The sequence below is a fragment of the Choloepus didactylus genome, chromosome 6 (genome assembly GCF_015220235.1).
Source record: "Choloepus didactylus isolate mChoDid1 chromosome 6, mChoDid1.pri, whole genome shotgun sequence".
NCBI lineage: Eukaryota > Metazoa > Chordata > Mammalia > Pilosa > Megalonychidae > Choloepus > Choloepus didactylus.
In genome coordinates, this window is record NC_051312.1 from 128,172,378 (window position 1) to 128,186,797 (window position 14,420).

The 14,420-nt window shown below is 39.3% G+C and overlaps 2 protein-coding genes across 4 annotated transcripts in view; both read left to right on the plus strand.

The window, feature by feature from the left end:
* Window positions 1–59: 59 nt before the first annotated feature.
* Window positions 60–9,528, plus strand: SDHD (succinate dehydrogenase complex subunit D). Its single transcript, XM_037841435.1, has 4 exons — window positions 60–178; window positions 2,838–2,945; window positions 4,968–5,112; window positions 8,839–9,528. The coding sequence occupies exons 1-4, from the start codon at window positions 127–129 to the stop codon at window positions 9,002–9,004; spliced, it is 471 nt and encodes a 156-aa protein (XP_037697363.1). The 5' UTR covers window positions 60–126; the 3' UTR covers window positions 9,005–9,528.
* A 365-nt stretch (window positions 9,529–9,893) lies between these two features.
* Window positions 9,894–14,420, plus strand: part of LOC119538478 (testis-expressed protein 12) — a 132,463-nt gene continuing 127,936 nt past the window's right edge. For all 3 annotated transcript variants that reach the window (XM_037841440.1, XM_037841438.1, XM_037841445.1), the window contains exon 1: window positions 9,894–10,011. The gene's annotated coding sequence lies outside the window, so the exon portion shown is untranslated. The remainder of the gene's footprint in view (window positions 10,012–14,420) is intronic.

Below are 14,420 nucleotides of genomic sequence, written 5' to 3' on the forward strand. Positions count from 1 at the left end.
TCCCTCTGCGGTTTCATTTTCCTTGTTTTCTTTCGTGGTTGACGGCGGGAATGGGGTGGGGGGGAGGGGGGGTTGTCACAGAATTGTTTCCGGGTTGCTGGATGACCTTGAGGGCTTAGCGGCAGGATGGCGGCTCTTGGGAGGTTGGTTGTCCTCTGTGGTGCCCAAGGAGGCCGAGGTGAGGAGTCATGGCAGCCAGAGATGCTTAGCCCAGCATCCAGTGGGAGCGGGTATAGGGGTGAGGACTCGTCTGCCGGGTGGTGAGACCCCCTTAAGGAGAAGGAATCGCTCCTTCTTCCCTTCGGCGGTTCTGGCACCTACCCGAAACCGCGACAACGGCCGCTGTCGCCTGAGGGCCCAAATGTTCACCCAGGAGCGTTTCTTCCGTCTTCTGGGCCTACAGGTTGATAGTTTAATGTGAAAAAGAGCTCCTTCTGGAAGTTAAACAGCCCAAGAGTTCCCTTTTTTACCCTTTCACCGTCCTTGGAATGCTTCCACCCCGAATCGGAGAGGAGGCTTAGGGTCTGAGTCCCAGTGTCTATTCTTTCTCATTTCTCCTAGAGTTGGTGTGTGTGTGGGGGTGGTGGTGGTGGGATGGTGGTTCAAGGGATCAGATCGATAAGCATTTAACTGGACATTTGTGTTTTACCAAGCACTGAAAGTATGGTTGGGATACACATGTGAATAAAACATGCTTCCTGCCGTCAAAGATTTCATTTTTATGGGGAAAGCATATGTAAGCATAATTTTAGCATAAAGCAAAATCTGTTGTGCTATGTATAAGGTGTTATGAGAGTCCAGAGAGAGAGTGTTTTATTTAGCTCTGTGTTTTGAAGGATTACCCTATTTTGGTTCGTGAAGGAAGTGTCCTGATCTAAGGATCAGAAAAGCCAAGGAAAGAAGGGCATTGCAGTTGGAGCTACTGGGATGAGCAGAAGTGATGATGAAAGCATAGAAATAGTATGGTATAAGAGAAAAACAAAACAAAATGGATATTATTAGAGCCTCAGGGTCAAGGTGAGGAAGAGAGGTAAGTCTGGAAAAGTGTGTTGAAACCAAGTCACAGAAGAACATATGAGTTTTGATAAGGAGTGTGCATTTTACCTGGTGTGTGAAGGGGACCAGTTGAAAGGTTTGACTTTAGTTTAGATGGATCATTTTGTAGCTATTGCTATTAGTATAGCTATTGTTAGGGTAGTGATGGTCCTGATGGGAGATGGTTCTGAAGCAGGGAGGTGAGATAGGACACTGTTGTAGTCATCCTGGCAAGGAAGGTGAGGTCCTGAACTTAGAAAGTAGTACAGAGAGAAGAAAGTCTCAGGAAATGTTAAGGAGATGTATCAACAGGACTTGGTGATTGTTTGGATAGGGGGAAAGTCCTACATGAATTCCAGTTGTGAGTTAAGTTAAAGACTGGCTGGAGTGTCATTAAATGAAGTTGGAAACATGCAAATGGGAAGCAAATCATGGATGAGAAAGTGAGTTGAAGGATGATTTCAGTTTTAGGCATAGTGAGTTTGAGGAACATGTAGGGTATCTCAGTGGAGAGATCTGGCGGACAGTTGAACTTATAAAACCCCGGAGAGCTGTCAGGAAGGAGATTCAGATTTGGGTGCCAGCAGTTTATAGGCAATAGATAAAAACCTGAAAGTGGAAGAAATGGCCTGGGGTGGGCAAAGAGAATAAGGAGAGCAATAGGCACCTGATAGAATCTTGGGAAAAACAGTTTAGGAGTGAGACTGATAAATGATTATCAGAGAAGGAGGAGAGCTAGAGGAGAGTTCTGTCAGGGAAAAAAGGATGAAGAGGCCACCAATGTCAGGTGATGCAGAGAAGCCCAATAACATGAAGACTGAACAGTAACTGTTGGATATGGCCTTATGGAGATCATTGATGACTTACCAAAGCAGCTTTGGTGGGAATAAAACAAGTGTAAGAGAATCGAAGGATTGGGGAGTGAGGAAGTGAGATAATTTGGATAACGTTTTAAGGAAGCATGGTTGGAAAGAGAAGGAAGAGTGAGAGCAGGGAAGAGATTGCATGAGTATTAGACAGAGGACATGGAACCCAAGGGAAGGTTACAACATGGGTTGAAGGAGAATGGCCAATGGGAGGAAGGAGAGTTTGGAGCACAGGAGAGAGAATAATAAGAAATTACATTTTGTTGAGTACTTATAACATTTTGGGGATGAAGCTGCATACTTTGCATTCATTATTTTAATTTTCATCTGCATATGATGAAGTAAGTGCTGTTACTTCCATTTTACAAATGAGTAAATTGAGCCTTAGAAAGCCAAATTAACTCGTCTGCCCATCATCGCATAGCTAGTTAAGTAGTGGAGCTGGGTGAACTTAAATCTGTCTGTTTTTTAACTGAAAGCCAAGTTCAAAAGGGAACGGAAAGGGATGGGATCAGTGGACAAATTGGTCTTGAAAGGAGGAAGGTAGTAGATGAATTCACCAAACTGGATTAAATTCCTTGAGGGCAAGGACTTTGGCTTTTATCCCTTTTGATCCAGTACAGAGCACAGAGTCTTTCATATAGTATTCGTTTGTTGGATGAATAGATGAATAAATAGAAGGAAATAGAAGCTACTGTTTTTTTTTAAAAATGAATAAAAGTGAAGCCCTTTTACGTAAAGGACTCATTGATTCTTCATCAATTGATGCTTTGCCTGGCTTCATAGCAACCCAGTGAAATAGATGTTATCTTCATTTTACGGGTGAGGTGCTATCCTTATTTGGAGTTATGTGACTTGTGCCTTGCCATTTAGAAAGTCTCTCAATCCTGGTAAAAGTAGAGGTGCCAATAACCCCCCTAATGTTTCTTTCCTCAGCTCTGTTCCTCCGAACCCCAGTGATCAGACCTGCTTATGTCTTAGCGTTCCTCGAGGACCGGTCCACCCAAGGAGTGCAGCACATTCACCTGTCCCCCAGCCGCTATAGTACGTTCTCTCCATTACCACTGTTTTTTGGGCCCTAGTCATCTTGACTTGGGCTAATTCTCATGACTTTGTGCTAAGATCTAGCCTACAACTTTGAGCAGACAATGCCAGCATAGTTGAATGATGCCACTTACACTCATGGAGAACCTTATGGCCTAAGTCTTTTTAAAATTTTATCATTATTATTTTTCAAGAAAATTTTCAGTAGAAAGAGTCTGTTCAGTATAGTTTACTATATATATTAAGCTAATAGAGAGGAGCCAGATATAGATGATTTAGAATAGTAGAAGGTTAGAAAGTCCTATCTTGTGGAATGCATCATGTGTATTAATGGCTGTGGTTGACTTGCTTATTTTTATTTAGGTTGATATTAAAATCATGACATTTCCTAGATGTATACTGGAAATTTCTTTAAAAATCTGTAAGTGAATAATTGAGTTGATTACATTTACATTTTTTAAGTCTGGAAAGATCAGAAATACAGATCTTCTTGATTTTCGTGTCAACCACTTAGATATAGTTGCAACTGAATTATGAGAGATTAGATAAGAATAGTGCTTTTTCTGTTTTTTAGAATTTTTTTTTAATTTTTAAGAGTTTCAGTTTCTGGATTCCTTAGATTAGTTCAGTTAGATCTTCATTAGAGAAAGCGTTTTAAAAGAAAGTCTTATGTTCAGAAGTATATACTAAGTCCAGACTCAGCTATTGCCAAAAAGAGAATCTTTGGAATCTACTTTAACATGTTATATAGCATTCCTGTCTCTAGCAAACTACCAGCATTTGCAGAAGTTAACTTCTATAGGTCTCAAAGAAAAGGAGACATCCTGGAATAGAGGACTTCTAACAGAGAGCAGGAAGCAAGTAAGCAGGCCTCCATCTTCTTAGTAAAATGAAGGATTGGATAAAGAGCATTTTGGTTGAACTTGGCTTCGCTGAACAATCTGGGTCAAACTGGAAAAAACAGCTTGACCTTAGGTGTTGAGATTTAAAATTTTAGGTGTACAATGGCTGCATTATTTTAGAGTTTAGAGACTGATGAAAAAAGAACTAAGAGTAGTCTGTGTGTAATCATTAGTCAGAGATGGGATTCATAAATTCTGGTAAAAATTTGACCCTGCAAACTAATCTAACCATGTCACCAGGAAAGGAGGCCTCTTATTACATTCCCTTTTAAGCAGTTTCCAGAACCACAGAGCCATGCAGCTGGGGAGCCATTTGTCTGTTCCTTCCTTAGGGAGCTGACCCCTTAGCAGAGTAGTTTTAACTTGTTATCCATAGGGTTGCAAGTAATCCCCTGAAAGCTGTATACATAGTTTTTTGTTTGTGTACATGTGCGTTTTTCTGGGAAGAAACTCCATCCTTTTTATTAGATTCCCAAAGGGGTCTATAACCAAAAAAAAAGAGAGCCACTCAAAGTAGTATTTGAAGCCCATATTGTTTCTCATTTGTTTAAAAATTTGTATGTTGTGTATCTGTTTTGGGCTCTTTATAAGTAATGAGACAAAGAAAAACCATGGTGTTAAAAATTTACACCAGGACTTTGCTTCTCTTTGAGTTGGTTGGTTTAATTTTGTTTTTGGAGGATTGTTATTACTACATTACTTCCAAAGATTAGAAGGTATAAATAGACAAGTAATATTTTAAAAGAATTCTTTGGCATCATTCACTTCTATTCACAAGATAGCTGTCCATTCACAAGATAGCTGTCCATTTCACTGAAGCTGAAAACTAGCTTAACTCTGTAAAGATATTTCACCCATCCTCTTGTTTATAATAAAAGGGACTCTCTCTTTTAACAGAATAATGAGCATTGAGACACCCATGTGCTAAAAGACTTCAAAGAAGGAAGATAGCATCTCCCTGAATTATCTGTTTAAATCTTTTACCCTCTTTATGCTTAGACTAAATCTTATATGTATACTGTTTACCCTTCTGTTCATTTGGGTTATTTTGTGGCAGATGTTGAACATGGGAAGTGTGTGTTTCCCTCCTCAACTCTTATGAATCTGGTCCTTTTTATAGCTAGTTCCAAGGCTGCATCTCTTCACTGGACTGCTGAGAAGGCTGTCAGCATTTTGATCCTGGGCCTCCTTCCAGCCGCTTATTTTACTCCTTGCTCTGTAGTGGACTACTCCCTGGCTGCAGCAGTCACTATCCATAGTAAATGGCAAGTACAGAAGTCTCTTCAGTGTGACATTGCTCAGTTTGTTTGTGAGCTTGTCTCATGTATTACATATGGGGGAGGAGGGGGAGACTGAGATGCTCAAGACCTGTAGAAAGCTTTAAAACCTATAGAAAAATGTTTATTTCACCAGATTTGTATATATCTACCTGTCTATTACATATTTTCATGTGCCTATCTAATAGGCATTTTGATTATAGCATGTTATAAAACTGAGTTCCCGATATCCCCCAAGTCTCTTCCTCCTGCCTGCCCTCTTGTCCATTTCAGTGGCATTTTTACTCTATTTTTTCAAGCCCCCAAACCTTGTAATTATCCTTGACTACAGTAGTAATCTCCTAGCTGGTCTCCTGCTTTTACCCTTGTCTCCCTTCTATCTATTCCCAACATTGCAGCCCCAGTGAGATGTTGTCAGGTCAAGACATTGACCTTCTCAAAACCCTCCTTTGTCTCCTGAACATAAAGTAAAAGCCAAAATTCCTAGTGCCCTATGGGCTCTGTATGATCTTGCTCCCGTTTCTTCTCTCATCTCCAGCTACTCTCTCCCTAGTTCACACCGGCTTCCTTGATATTTCTCAAATACACCAGGGACACTCTAGGCCTTACTATTCCTTCTGCTCTGAACTCTCTCCTGTTATATACCTGGCTTGTTCTCTCATCTTCAGATCTTAAATGTTTTCTCTACAAAGCCTCCCTTAATCTCTTATTTTAAATTGCAGAATTCTTCCCAACATTCCTTATCCCTTTCCCCTGCTTCATTTTTCTCAGTAGCACTATTACCTTCTAATATATTATATTTTCTATTATTTTGTTTATTAATTGTCTTCTGCCACTAGAATGAAAGCACACATACACAAAAACACAAAAATCAAATATATGGTTTAATGAGTTACTGTAATATCATCCTGGTCAAGAAATAGAACTTGCCACCTACCCCAGAAGTTCCTTCCTTTTTCTCCATCTCAGTCCTAACCACCACTACTGCCTGAAGTAACCATATCCTGACTTTTAAAGTAATATGTTTTTACATTTTTTCATAGTTTTATTACCAAAATGTGCATCCCTAGACACTGTGGTTCAGTCTTTCCCTTTTTATAAATATGTAATATGGATTTTTGACTGTTTTTGTATGCTGATGTATCCCCAGTACCTGGAACAGTACCTGACACATAGCACACAGTAAATAATTGCCAAGTGAATGAATTTCCAGCCTCTATTTATTTCACCCAGTGTAGTTGGTAAGAATTTCTAAGTTAATGCACCTTGTAGACAGATTGTAAATAATAGGTTGGGTTCCTTGAGTTTATGTTGTTTTGCCTGAGGACAGATGATGTTGTATGGGTGTGTGTTGTTGGATTCTCAGAACTGGAAGGACTTTAGGGAGCATTTTCATCACCTCGTCAATTTACAGATGTGTAAACTAAGCCCCAGGGAGGGTAAGTGACTTATCAGAATCATTTTCTAGCTAGAATTAAGGAGGTTTTCTTATCTAGTGTTCTAGAGCTGATTAGAAGAATTAGCTTTTATATAGATAGAACTTTCAAAATAAGGGATTCTTAGTTGGCTATGTGATAATTAGATCATAAGTACAGTAATATTTCTCTAATGTGTTTCTTGGAAGGAAATCCACTTAAATTAATGAAAAATCAAAAGAATGGAATAATTCTAAAGAAATACATTTTTATTACACTTGACTTCTTGACTTCATTTTCTCCTCCAATTATCTCACTAATTCTCTGTTCCCTTTCACAGAAAAAAAGTTATTTAGAAGAGTTGTCCATAATTGTGCTCCAGTACCTCAATACCCAATCTCTTTTAGCCCACTGTAATTTGGTTTTTATCTTGACTATTTAACTGAAGACATTCTTACCAAGGTCACTGGAAACCTTCATCTTTCCAAATACAGTTTTCTATTCTCTGTCTTCCATGTATATGAACTCTCAGTAGCATTCAACTCAGTTGATCATTCCCTCCTTAACTCACTTTTCTTTGGCTTCCTATATGCCATATCATCTTGTTTTTGTCCACCTCACTAGCTATATCTTTGCAGTCTTCTCTTCCAGCTCTTTCTCCTGACCTCTGAATGATCAAGGTCCTAGGACCAGTTCTTGGCCCCTTAATTTCTGTCTGTATACTTTCCCTAGGTGACCTCAGATCTGAGCTGCAGACTTGTATATCCAATTGTCTAACTGCCATATCCACTTGATTATATGACAGTCTGATAGTCATCCCAAATCTAACATTGCCAAAAATCACTCTCTTCCTCCACCTCCCAAATCTCGATTTCTCCTCAGAACCTCTCTCCCATTCTTCCCCAACTCAGTTAAATCTAGTGGCTGAAGCCAAAAATCCAAAGGGTCATTCTAGATATTTCTTTTTGTCTTACTCCACTGTTAGCTCTTTATGTTAGTCCTATCTTCAGATCATGCCCTGAATTGTTACTTCACACTATCTCCCCTGGCACAAGCCTAGGCTACTTCACTTGCCTCTCAACTTAGTTTTCTGTTTCTGTTCTTGCTGCCTTTCCCTACCTGCACTGTCCATTCACTACACTGTAGCCAGAATGATCTTTCTAAAAAGTAAATTTCTTTTTAAAAAGATATGCAAATGGCCAATAAGAACCTTAAAAGAGGCTCCACATCATTAGCCATTAGGGAAATGGAAATCAAAACCACAGTGAGCTAGCACTTCACCCCCACTAGGAAGGCTGTAATAAAAAAGATGGACAATGACAAGTGTTGCCAAGGATCACTGGTGGGAATGTAAAATGTTGCAGTGGCTTTGGAAAATAATTTGGCAGTTTCTCAAAAAGTTAAAAACATAGAGTTACCATTGAACTCAGCAACTCTACTCCTGGTTATATACCCAAGAGGATTAAAAGAAAAAAAAAAAAAAGCTTATTTAGGAATGTTCATAGAAACATTTTTCATAATAGCCAAAAAGTGGAACATAATTGGTGGGCATAATGGGTTTACTATTATATTTCAAATAAAATTTAAAGTATCATGACCTTCAAAGCCATACGGGATCTACTTTCCTGCCTTCTTCTGGTCACTACAGTCATGTATGTGCTCCAGCTGCCCTAGCCGCCTTACTGTTTCCTCAAAGATGCCAAGATTATTGTCACCTTTGTTTGGAATGTTCTTTTTATTCAGGTCATCCTGCCTAAAATATTTCTTCATAGTGCATATGTATTTACTTTTTCTGTTTTTCTCCTTCACTGGAATATATGCTTCATAAGAGCAGGGACCCTATGCTACCAACATCGAATGCTGGTTCTGGCATATAATATCTGCTCAATAATTCTGTTTGAATTAATGAAAAACTCCATTGAGCATTTGCTTTTGTTAAAAAGAACCAAGATTTTGTAAATACAGTAGCAATTAATTGCTGTCTCTGACAAGAAAGACTGGAAAATTGAATCCCAAGACTAGGAAGATGTCTTAATTATACTATCAGAACACTCTTGGTTCCTTCATTTTGGTTTATGAATCTTATTGTGAGTTGCTTTGGTTTAGAATCTCAAAAATAGAAATAATTCCACCTATAAAAAGAGCTACACAGAATTCCCTGAAGGAGTAAATAATTATTGAATTGGCAGATGGAGACACTGCATTTTGAACCTATTTCTTTGCAGCCGTGTTATTTGTATAGACTTCTAACTCCATTTGTGATTTTTCATTTGTACTGTGGTTTTCTTTTTTCCTTTAGGGGCCTTGAAGAAGTTATTTCTGACTATGTCCCTGGGAAAGCATTACAGAAAACTGCCAAGGCAGGCCTTGTGACACTCTTGGCATTATCCTTTGCTGGGCTTTGTTATTTCAATTATCATGATGTGGGTATCTGCAAGGCTGTTGCCATGTTGTGGAAGCTCTGACTGTATGTATGAGCTTTTGCTTTTTCATTTACAATCTGCTAATGGGAACTCAGTTTTATTACTCTCCATACATTGTGATCACTCTTCTATATTTGCCTTGGGAATGATTGACAAAGGGAAAGACTGTTAATAAAATAAAGACTTTGCAGAAAATTAGATTCTGTTTAATTTTTTAAAATTTCTCTGTATAGTTGATACCAGCTATAATGGTTACATGTTCCAAGGAAACTTTAAAATTAGGAAATGCTGACATCTCACATTACTAATTTCTAAATGCGAGGAGGAAGAGCTTGGAGAGCTTCTAGTTTCATTTAGGGAAGAGGTCCCTCTTGTTGACCTTTCAAAATATTTCTCATTCTGTACTGAGACTTATCCTTCAAAAGTGTTTATTTTACTTGACCTTAAATGAAATGTCCATAAATATAAAACAATGAAGTAATTGTTATTTTCCCACTGTAGGAATCTCTAATGTCGGAATGTATTTAAAAATATCTTTTTCTTTAAATAAAATGCTGTATAATAAACGTGTATTCTAATCTTTTATATATTAGCTGTGTAGTTTTATTCAGTAGACTTAGTGTCTGCTGCATCCACAGCACTTTGGGTAATTCTAAAACAGTTAGGACTGAGTTTAAATTTCCTTTTTGGGTTTACCGGGTGAGACAGACACAAAATGTTGTCACACAAAAAAGATGTACAATAGGCAGAAATATATTGAGTATAAATTGTTATGAATAGAGTATTCAGATTAAGTAATAGGAATTAGAGTGAGGTCCAGATTATGGTGTTCTGTCAATACCAGCCTTCCAAATTCAAATTATAATCTGTACGCATTTAGTCTGGCTTAAGAGTTGTGTGTAAGGCATGATGGTTTCTCCTATCAATATAGACTACCTGAGATGGGAGAGGAAGCTGGGACCCAGCACAGTTCATCACTGAAGAATTGACTTTGCAGCTGAGGCAGACTGATGAAGGATAGCTGGCTAGAGGGGCACAGAGTCCAGTGGGTAAGCCTATTTGTGAATATCTGTGTACTAGGGGGTTAAAGACAAGCTTCCTTTAAGTTGCTCAGGGTCTCTTTTAGGAGATTCATGTGTGCATTAAGGGTTTGGGAAGAGGTGATTAATTCTGTTTGGGGGATGGGTTGCAAAAGAAAATAATGTCTTAATCACAGTGGCATAACAAGGGGTGGTGATAGTGGGGCCCATCTGCCTGGTGGGGAGGATTCTCTTGTTACTGACAATGTTTACCATTGTTGATACGTGGTGATGATAAAAAGCAGGCTATTTTAGTTTCCCAGTTGCTAAAACAAATACCGTACATTGGTTGGCTTAACAACAGGAATGTATAGGCTCACAGTTTCAGAGGCAGGGGCTAACAGCAATAGGGCATCCCTGAGGTTGAGTAGGACGTGATCAGATCTGTGCTTTAGAAAGAATTTAGGTGACATTCTAAAGCTAGAGACAGAAGAATGTGTAAGAGGATAAAGGTATAAGTAGGAGCCTGAACTTGGAGAGTGGCAGTGGGAAGTAGAAGTCAATTTCAAAAGGTACTGTAGAAGTCAGTAACATTCATTCATTTGATAAATACTAAGTACCTCATGTAATTGGCACTTTACCAGGAACTGTGGATAAAGAGATAAAAAGATTTTCTCTGCCCTTGAATTCACACTGTAATTGGGGCAATGGATAAATGATTACAATACAGGGTGATTAGTGCTGTAATAGCTAGGTACACAGTACAGTGATGTAACAAAGGGTGAGTTAATAATTTGCCTGCAAGTTTCCTGGAGGAGAAGACTCCTGATCTGGGTTCTGAAAGATAAGGAATTGAGGGGGGCGGGAGGTAAGGAAGCAGGAGTGACGTGTGAGGATGACTGGAGGATGGCATATCAAGCAGAAGACTGCACATAGCTTAATATGACTGCAGCATGGAGAGAGAAGGACTGGTTGTAGAGGGCTTTATATGCCATGATAAATAATTGAGATTTTATCTTGAAGGCAACGAGGAGCCACTGAAGGTTGTTAATCATGCAAACGACATGGTCAGATATGGTTAGGCTGGCATCTCTGTAAAGTATGGATTTGAGGGAGGTAAGCATGGAAACAGATTATTTCAGTGGTCCAGAAAAGAAATAATGAATTCTCAAGGCAGTAGTAGCCAGAATGAAAGAGGGAGCAAATTCAAGAGAGATTTAGGTGATTCAGTGAAATGTTACTGAAATAAAAGTGAAATCATTAAAAAAAAAGATATTTACAACTTAGAATCACTAAGCATTATATTAGGATGTTAAGGATTGAGAGGAGGATTCTATGCCCCTCCCTTTTTTTTGTCTTATGACAAGATGGATGCCATTAATTAGAGAAAATTTTTGAAGGAAAATTAGATGGTGTTAGTGGGAGTATAGGTGACTACTACTAAAGTTTTGGATCTATGAGATATCCAGGACAAGATAGGATTTGTAGACTTATATTTCTGAAAATACAACAGACTAAATTTTTGAAGTATTTTGCAATGAAACATCTAAGAATGTTAGATAAATAGCAATAACAGAACATTCTTTACAACATGGCCGAGCTTACAAAAGGAAATCCTCTGAAGTCAGAATAAAGTGAGGCAACTGCATTTAGGGAAGCAAGCAAAGGCTGAGGGCATTAGTTGCCCTGGGAGCATCTACTAGTTTCAGGGGGGCCTAGAGTTCTAGTTTTAAGGAAAGACTACACAGGGGACACAAGCAAAGTTTGGGGCCCAAATCAGGGAGTTAGATTGAAGACTCCCTTCCTAAAAACAGGAACCACAAAGAGTTTTACCCTCAGAGAAAGGATGAATTAGGAAAAAACAAAACAAACAAACAAACCTGAAAAAGCAGAGAGCAAAGAAACTTGTTTATCTTGCCATGTTTATGGTTGGAAGAAAGAAAGTCTCTGAGAATATATGGCCAAGGGCCAGCCCTCATGCCAGTTTGTGCTCTGAGTCATATTACCTGTATGGTCTAAAAAAAAACTGCTGAATATTCAATTTGTTTACCTAGTTTAATTTAATATTTACCTAGTGCTCCAGATACCTGGTAGAGAAAACACAAATTTTCAGTGGAGGAATGTTCCCCCTACCCAAGCCTCAAAAATTCCCCACAATAATGACATCATCAACATGGTGATGTAAACAGCTACTGAAAACCTTTTCCCAGTGATTTAGTGAAAAAGACAATTCTCACTTTTCAGAACTCTGGAGTAAGGTATAGAGTTGAGAAAGGATCCCACAAACACTGAATCAAAGAAAGAGAAAAATATCATGTAGGGAACTTCTGTCCCAGAGTGGTTGGTTCTCTCCCCTCCCCCTCACTCAGTCCCACCCAGCTTGGGAAGTTCTCAGAGGCAGCAGTCGGGATCTCTCCCACCTCCCACCAGGGACACAGGCTGAAATCTCTCACAGCAGGGAAACAGATCCTCATCTGTATCCAGACACTGAGACCCAAACCCACAGGGACCTACAACAGGACTTAAGCCACGGAGGAGGGCAGAATACAAAAGGGCAGCAAGAAAGAGCTTCTAAGAGGATCAAGGAAGGAACCACAAATTCTTTCCTAAAAGCAGCAAGTAGCCAGGCAGAAACTACCCAAGTCAACTTCTTGGGGACTAGGGGACAGGGGAGGACAGTCTCAGGTCAATGAGGGATGAAGTCTGAGAAAATGTGGGTAGAGACTGTGTTTCCAGTCATGGGTTCTGGTGCCCACCCCCCACCCTTGAGGAAAACAGCTGGAGATCCAGTCCTTGTCTAGGGGATGGCTACAGACTGGGGCAGTTGGGGGAATCCTCCGCCACAAGTACGAGGGGGACACAGCCCCATACTGAGCCAGATTTTGGCCGGGGAAGTGAAGACACAGGAACCCTGTGGTTCCTGAGGCTCCAAGAGGTAAACAGCTTCTGAAGACGATTAAGTCACCAAACAGCATCATCTTCTGGGAAGGCCAGAAAGTGCAAGGGAAAATTACAGGGCTTTTTCAGAGACTCTTCAGACCCTATCCCAGGCCCATTGGAGCTGGTCTACATCCCCTGCATGGGTACCCAGCCCTGTTTAGGCTGAGAAATACCAATGACCCAACTATCAAAGCAGTGTCCTAATACAAACCCAGGCATCAACTAAACCCTAGACGAGAGAGAAATCGACCTTCAGAATAGACCCACCAAGATAATCAGATGACCAGATACCAGTAAAGAATCACAAGGCATACTAATACTAAGGAAGAAATGCTCCAGTGAAGGAACAGATAAAAAAGTCAGAGGATATACAGAATCTGGAACAACTAATCAAAGATATGCAAACAAATCTCCTGAATCAGTTCAAAGAAATGAAGGAAAATGGGTATAAAGAGATAAAGAATGTTAAGAAGACACTAGAAGAGCATAAAGAAGAATTTGAAAAAACACATAGAAAAATAACAGATATTATGGAAATAAAATACACTGTAGATGAAATTTAAAATATACCGGAGATACGTAACAGCAGATTTGAAGAGGCAGAAGAAAGAATCAACAAGCTAGAAGACAGATCAACTGAATTTGAACCGACAAAATTAAAAATGGAGGAAAAAAAAGGAAAAAATTGAGCAGGATCTCAGGGACATGACTGACAGCCCAAAGTGCGCAAATATGTGCATCATAGGTGTTCCACAAGGAGAAAAGAAGGCAAAAGGGCCAGGAAGAATATTCAAAGAGATTGTGGCTGAAAATTTCCCAAACCTTATGAAAGACATAAGCATGCAAGTCCAAGAAGCCCTACATACTCCTAACAGAATAAATCTGAATAGACCCACTCCAAGATACATAGTAATCAGACTGTCAGTTGCCAAAGAGGAGAAAATTCTGAAAGCAGCAAGAGAAAAGCGATTCACTTCATCCAAAAGAAGCCAACTAAGACTAAGTGTTCATCAGACACCAAAGAGGCAAGAAGGCCATGGTATGATATATTTAAGATATTGAAAGAGAAAAATTGCTAGCCAAGAATTCTCTATCCAGCAAAGTTGTCCTTCAAAAATGAGGTCAGAGTTTTAAATTTTCACAGATAAACAGAAGCTGAGAAAGTCTGTTAATGAGATTGGCCCTTTGAGAACTACTAAAGGGAGTCCTGCCAGATGAAAAGAAAAGACAGGAGAGAGAGGTGTGGAGGAGGGTACAGAACTGAAGAATATTAGTAAGGGTAACTTAAAGGATAAAAAAGAGAGAGAAAAAATAGATCTGATGAATAAAAACCAAAGGGAAGACAGTTGAATCAAGAGCTGTCTTTACAGTAATAACCTTGAATGTTAATGGATTCAACTCCCCAATCAAAAGACACAGATTGGCAAAATGGATTAGAAAATACGATTCCTGTATATACTGTTTACAAAGAGACTCATCTTAGACCCAAAAGTGCAAAT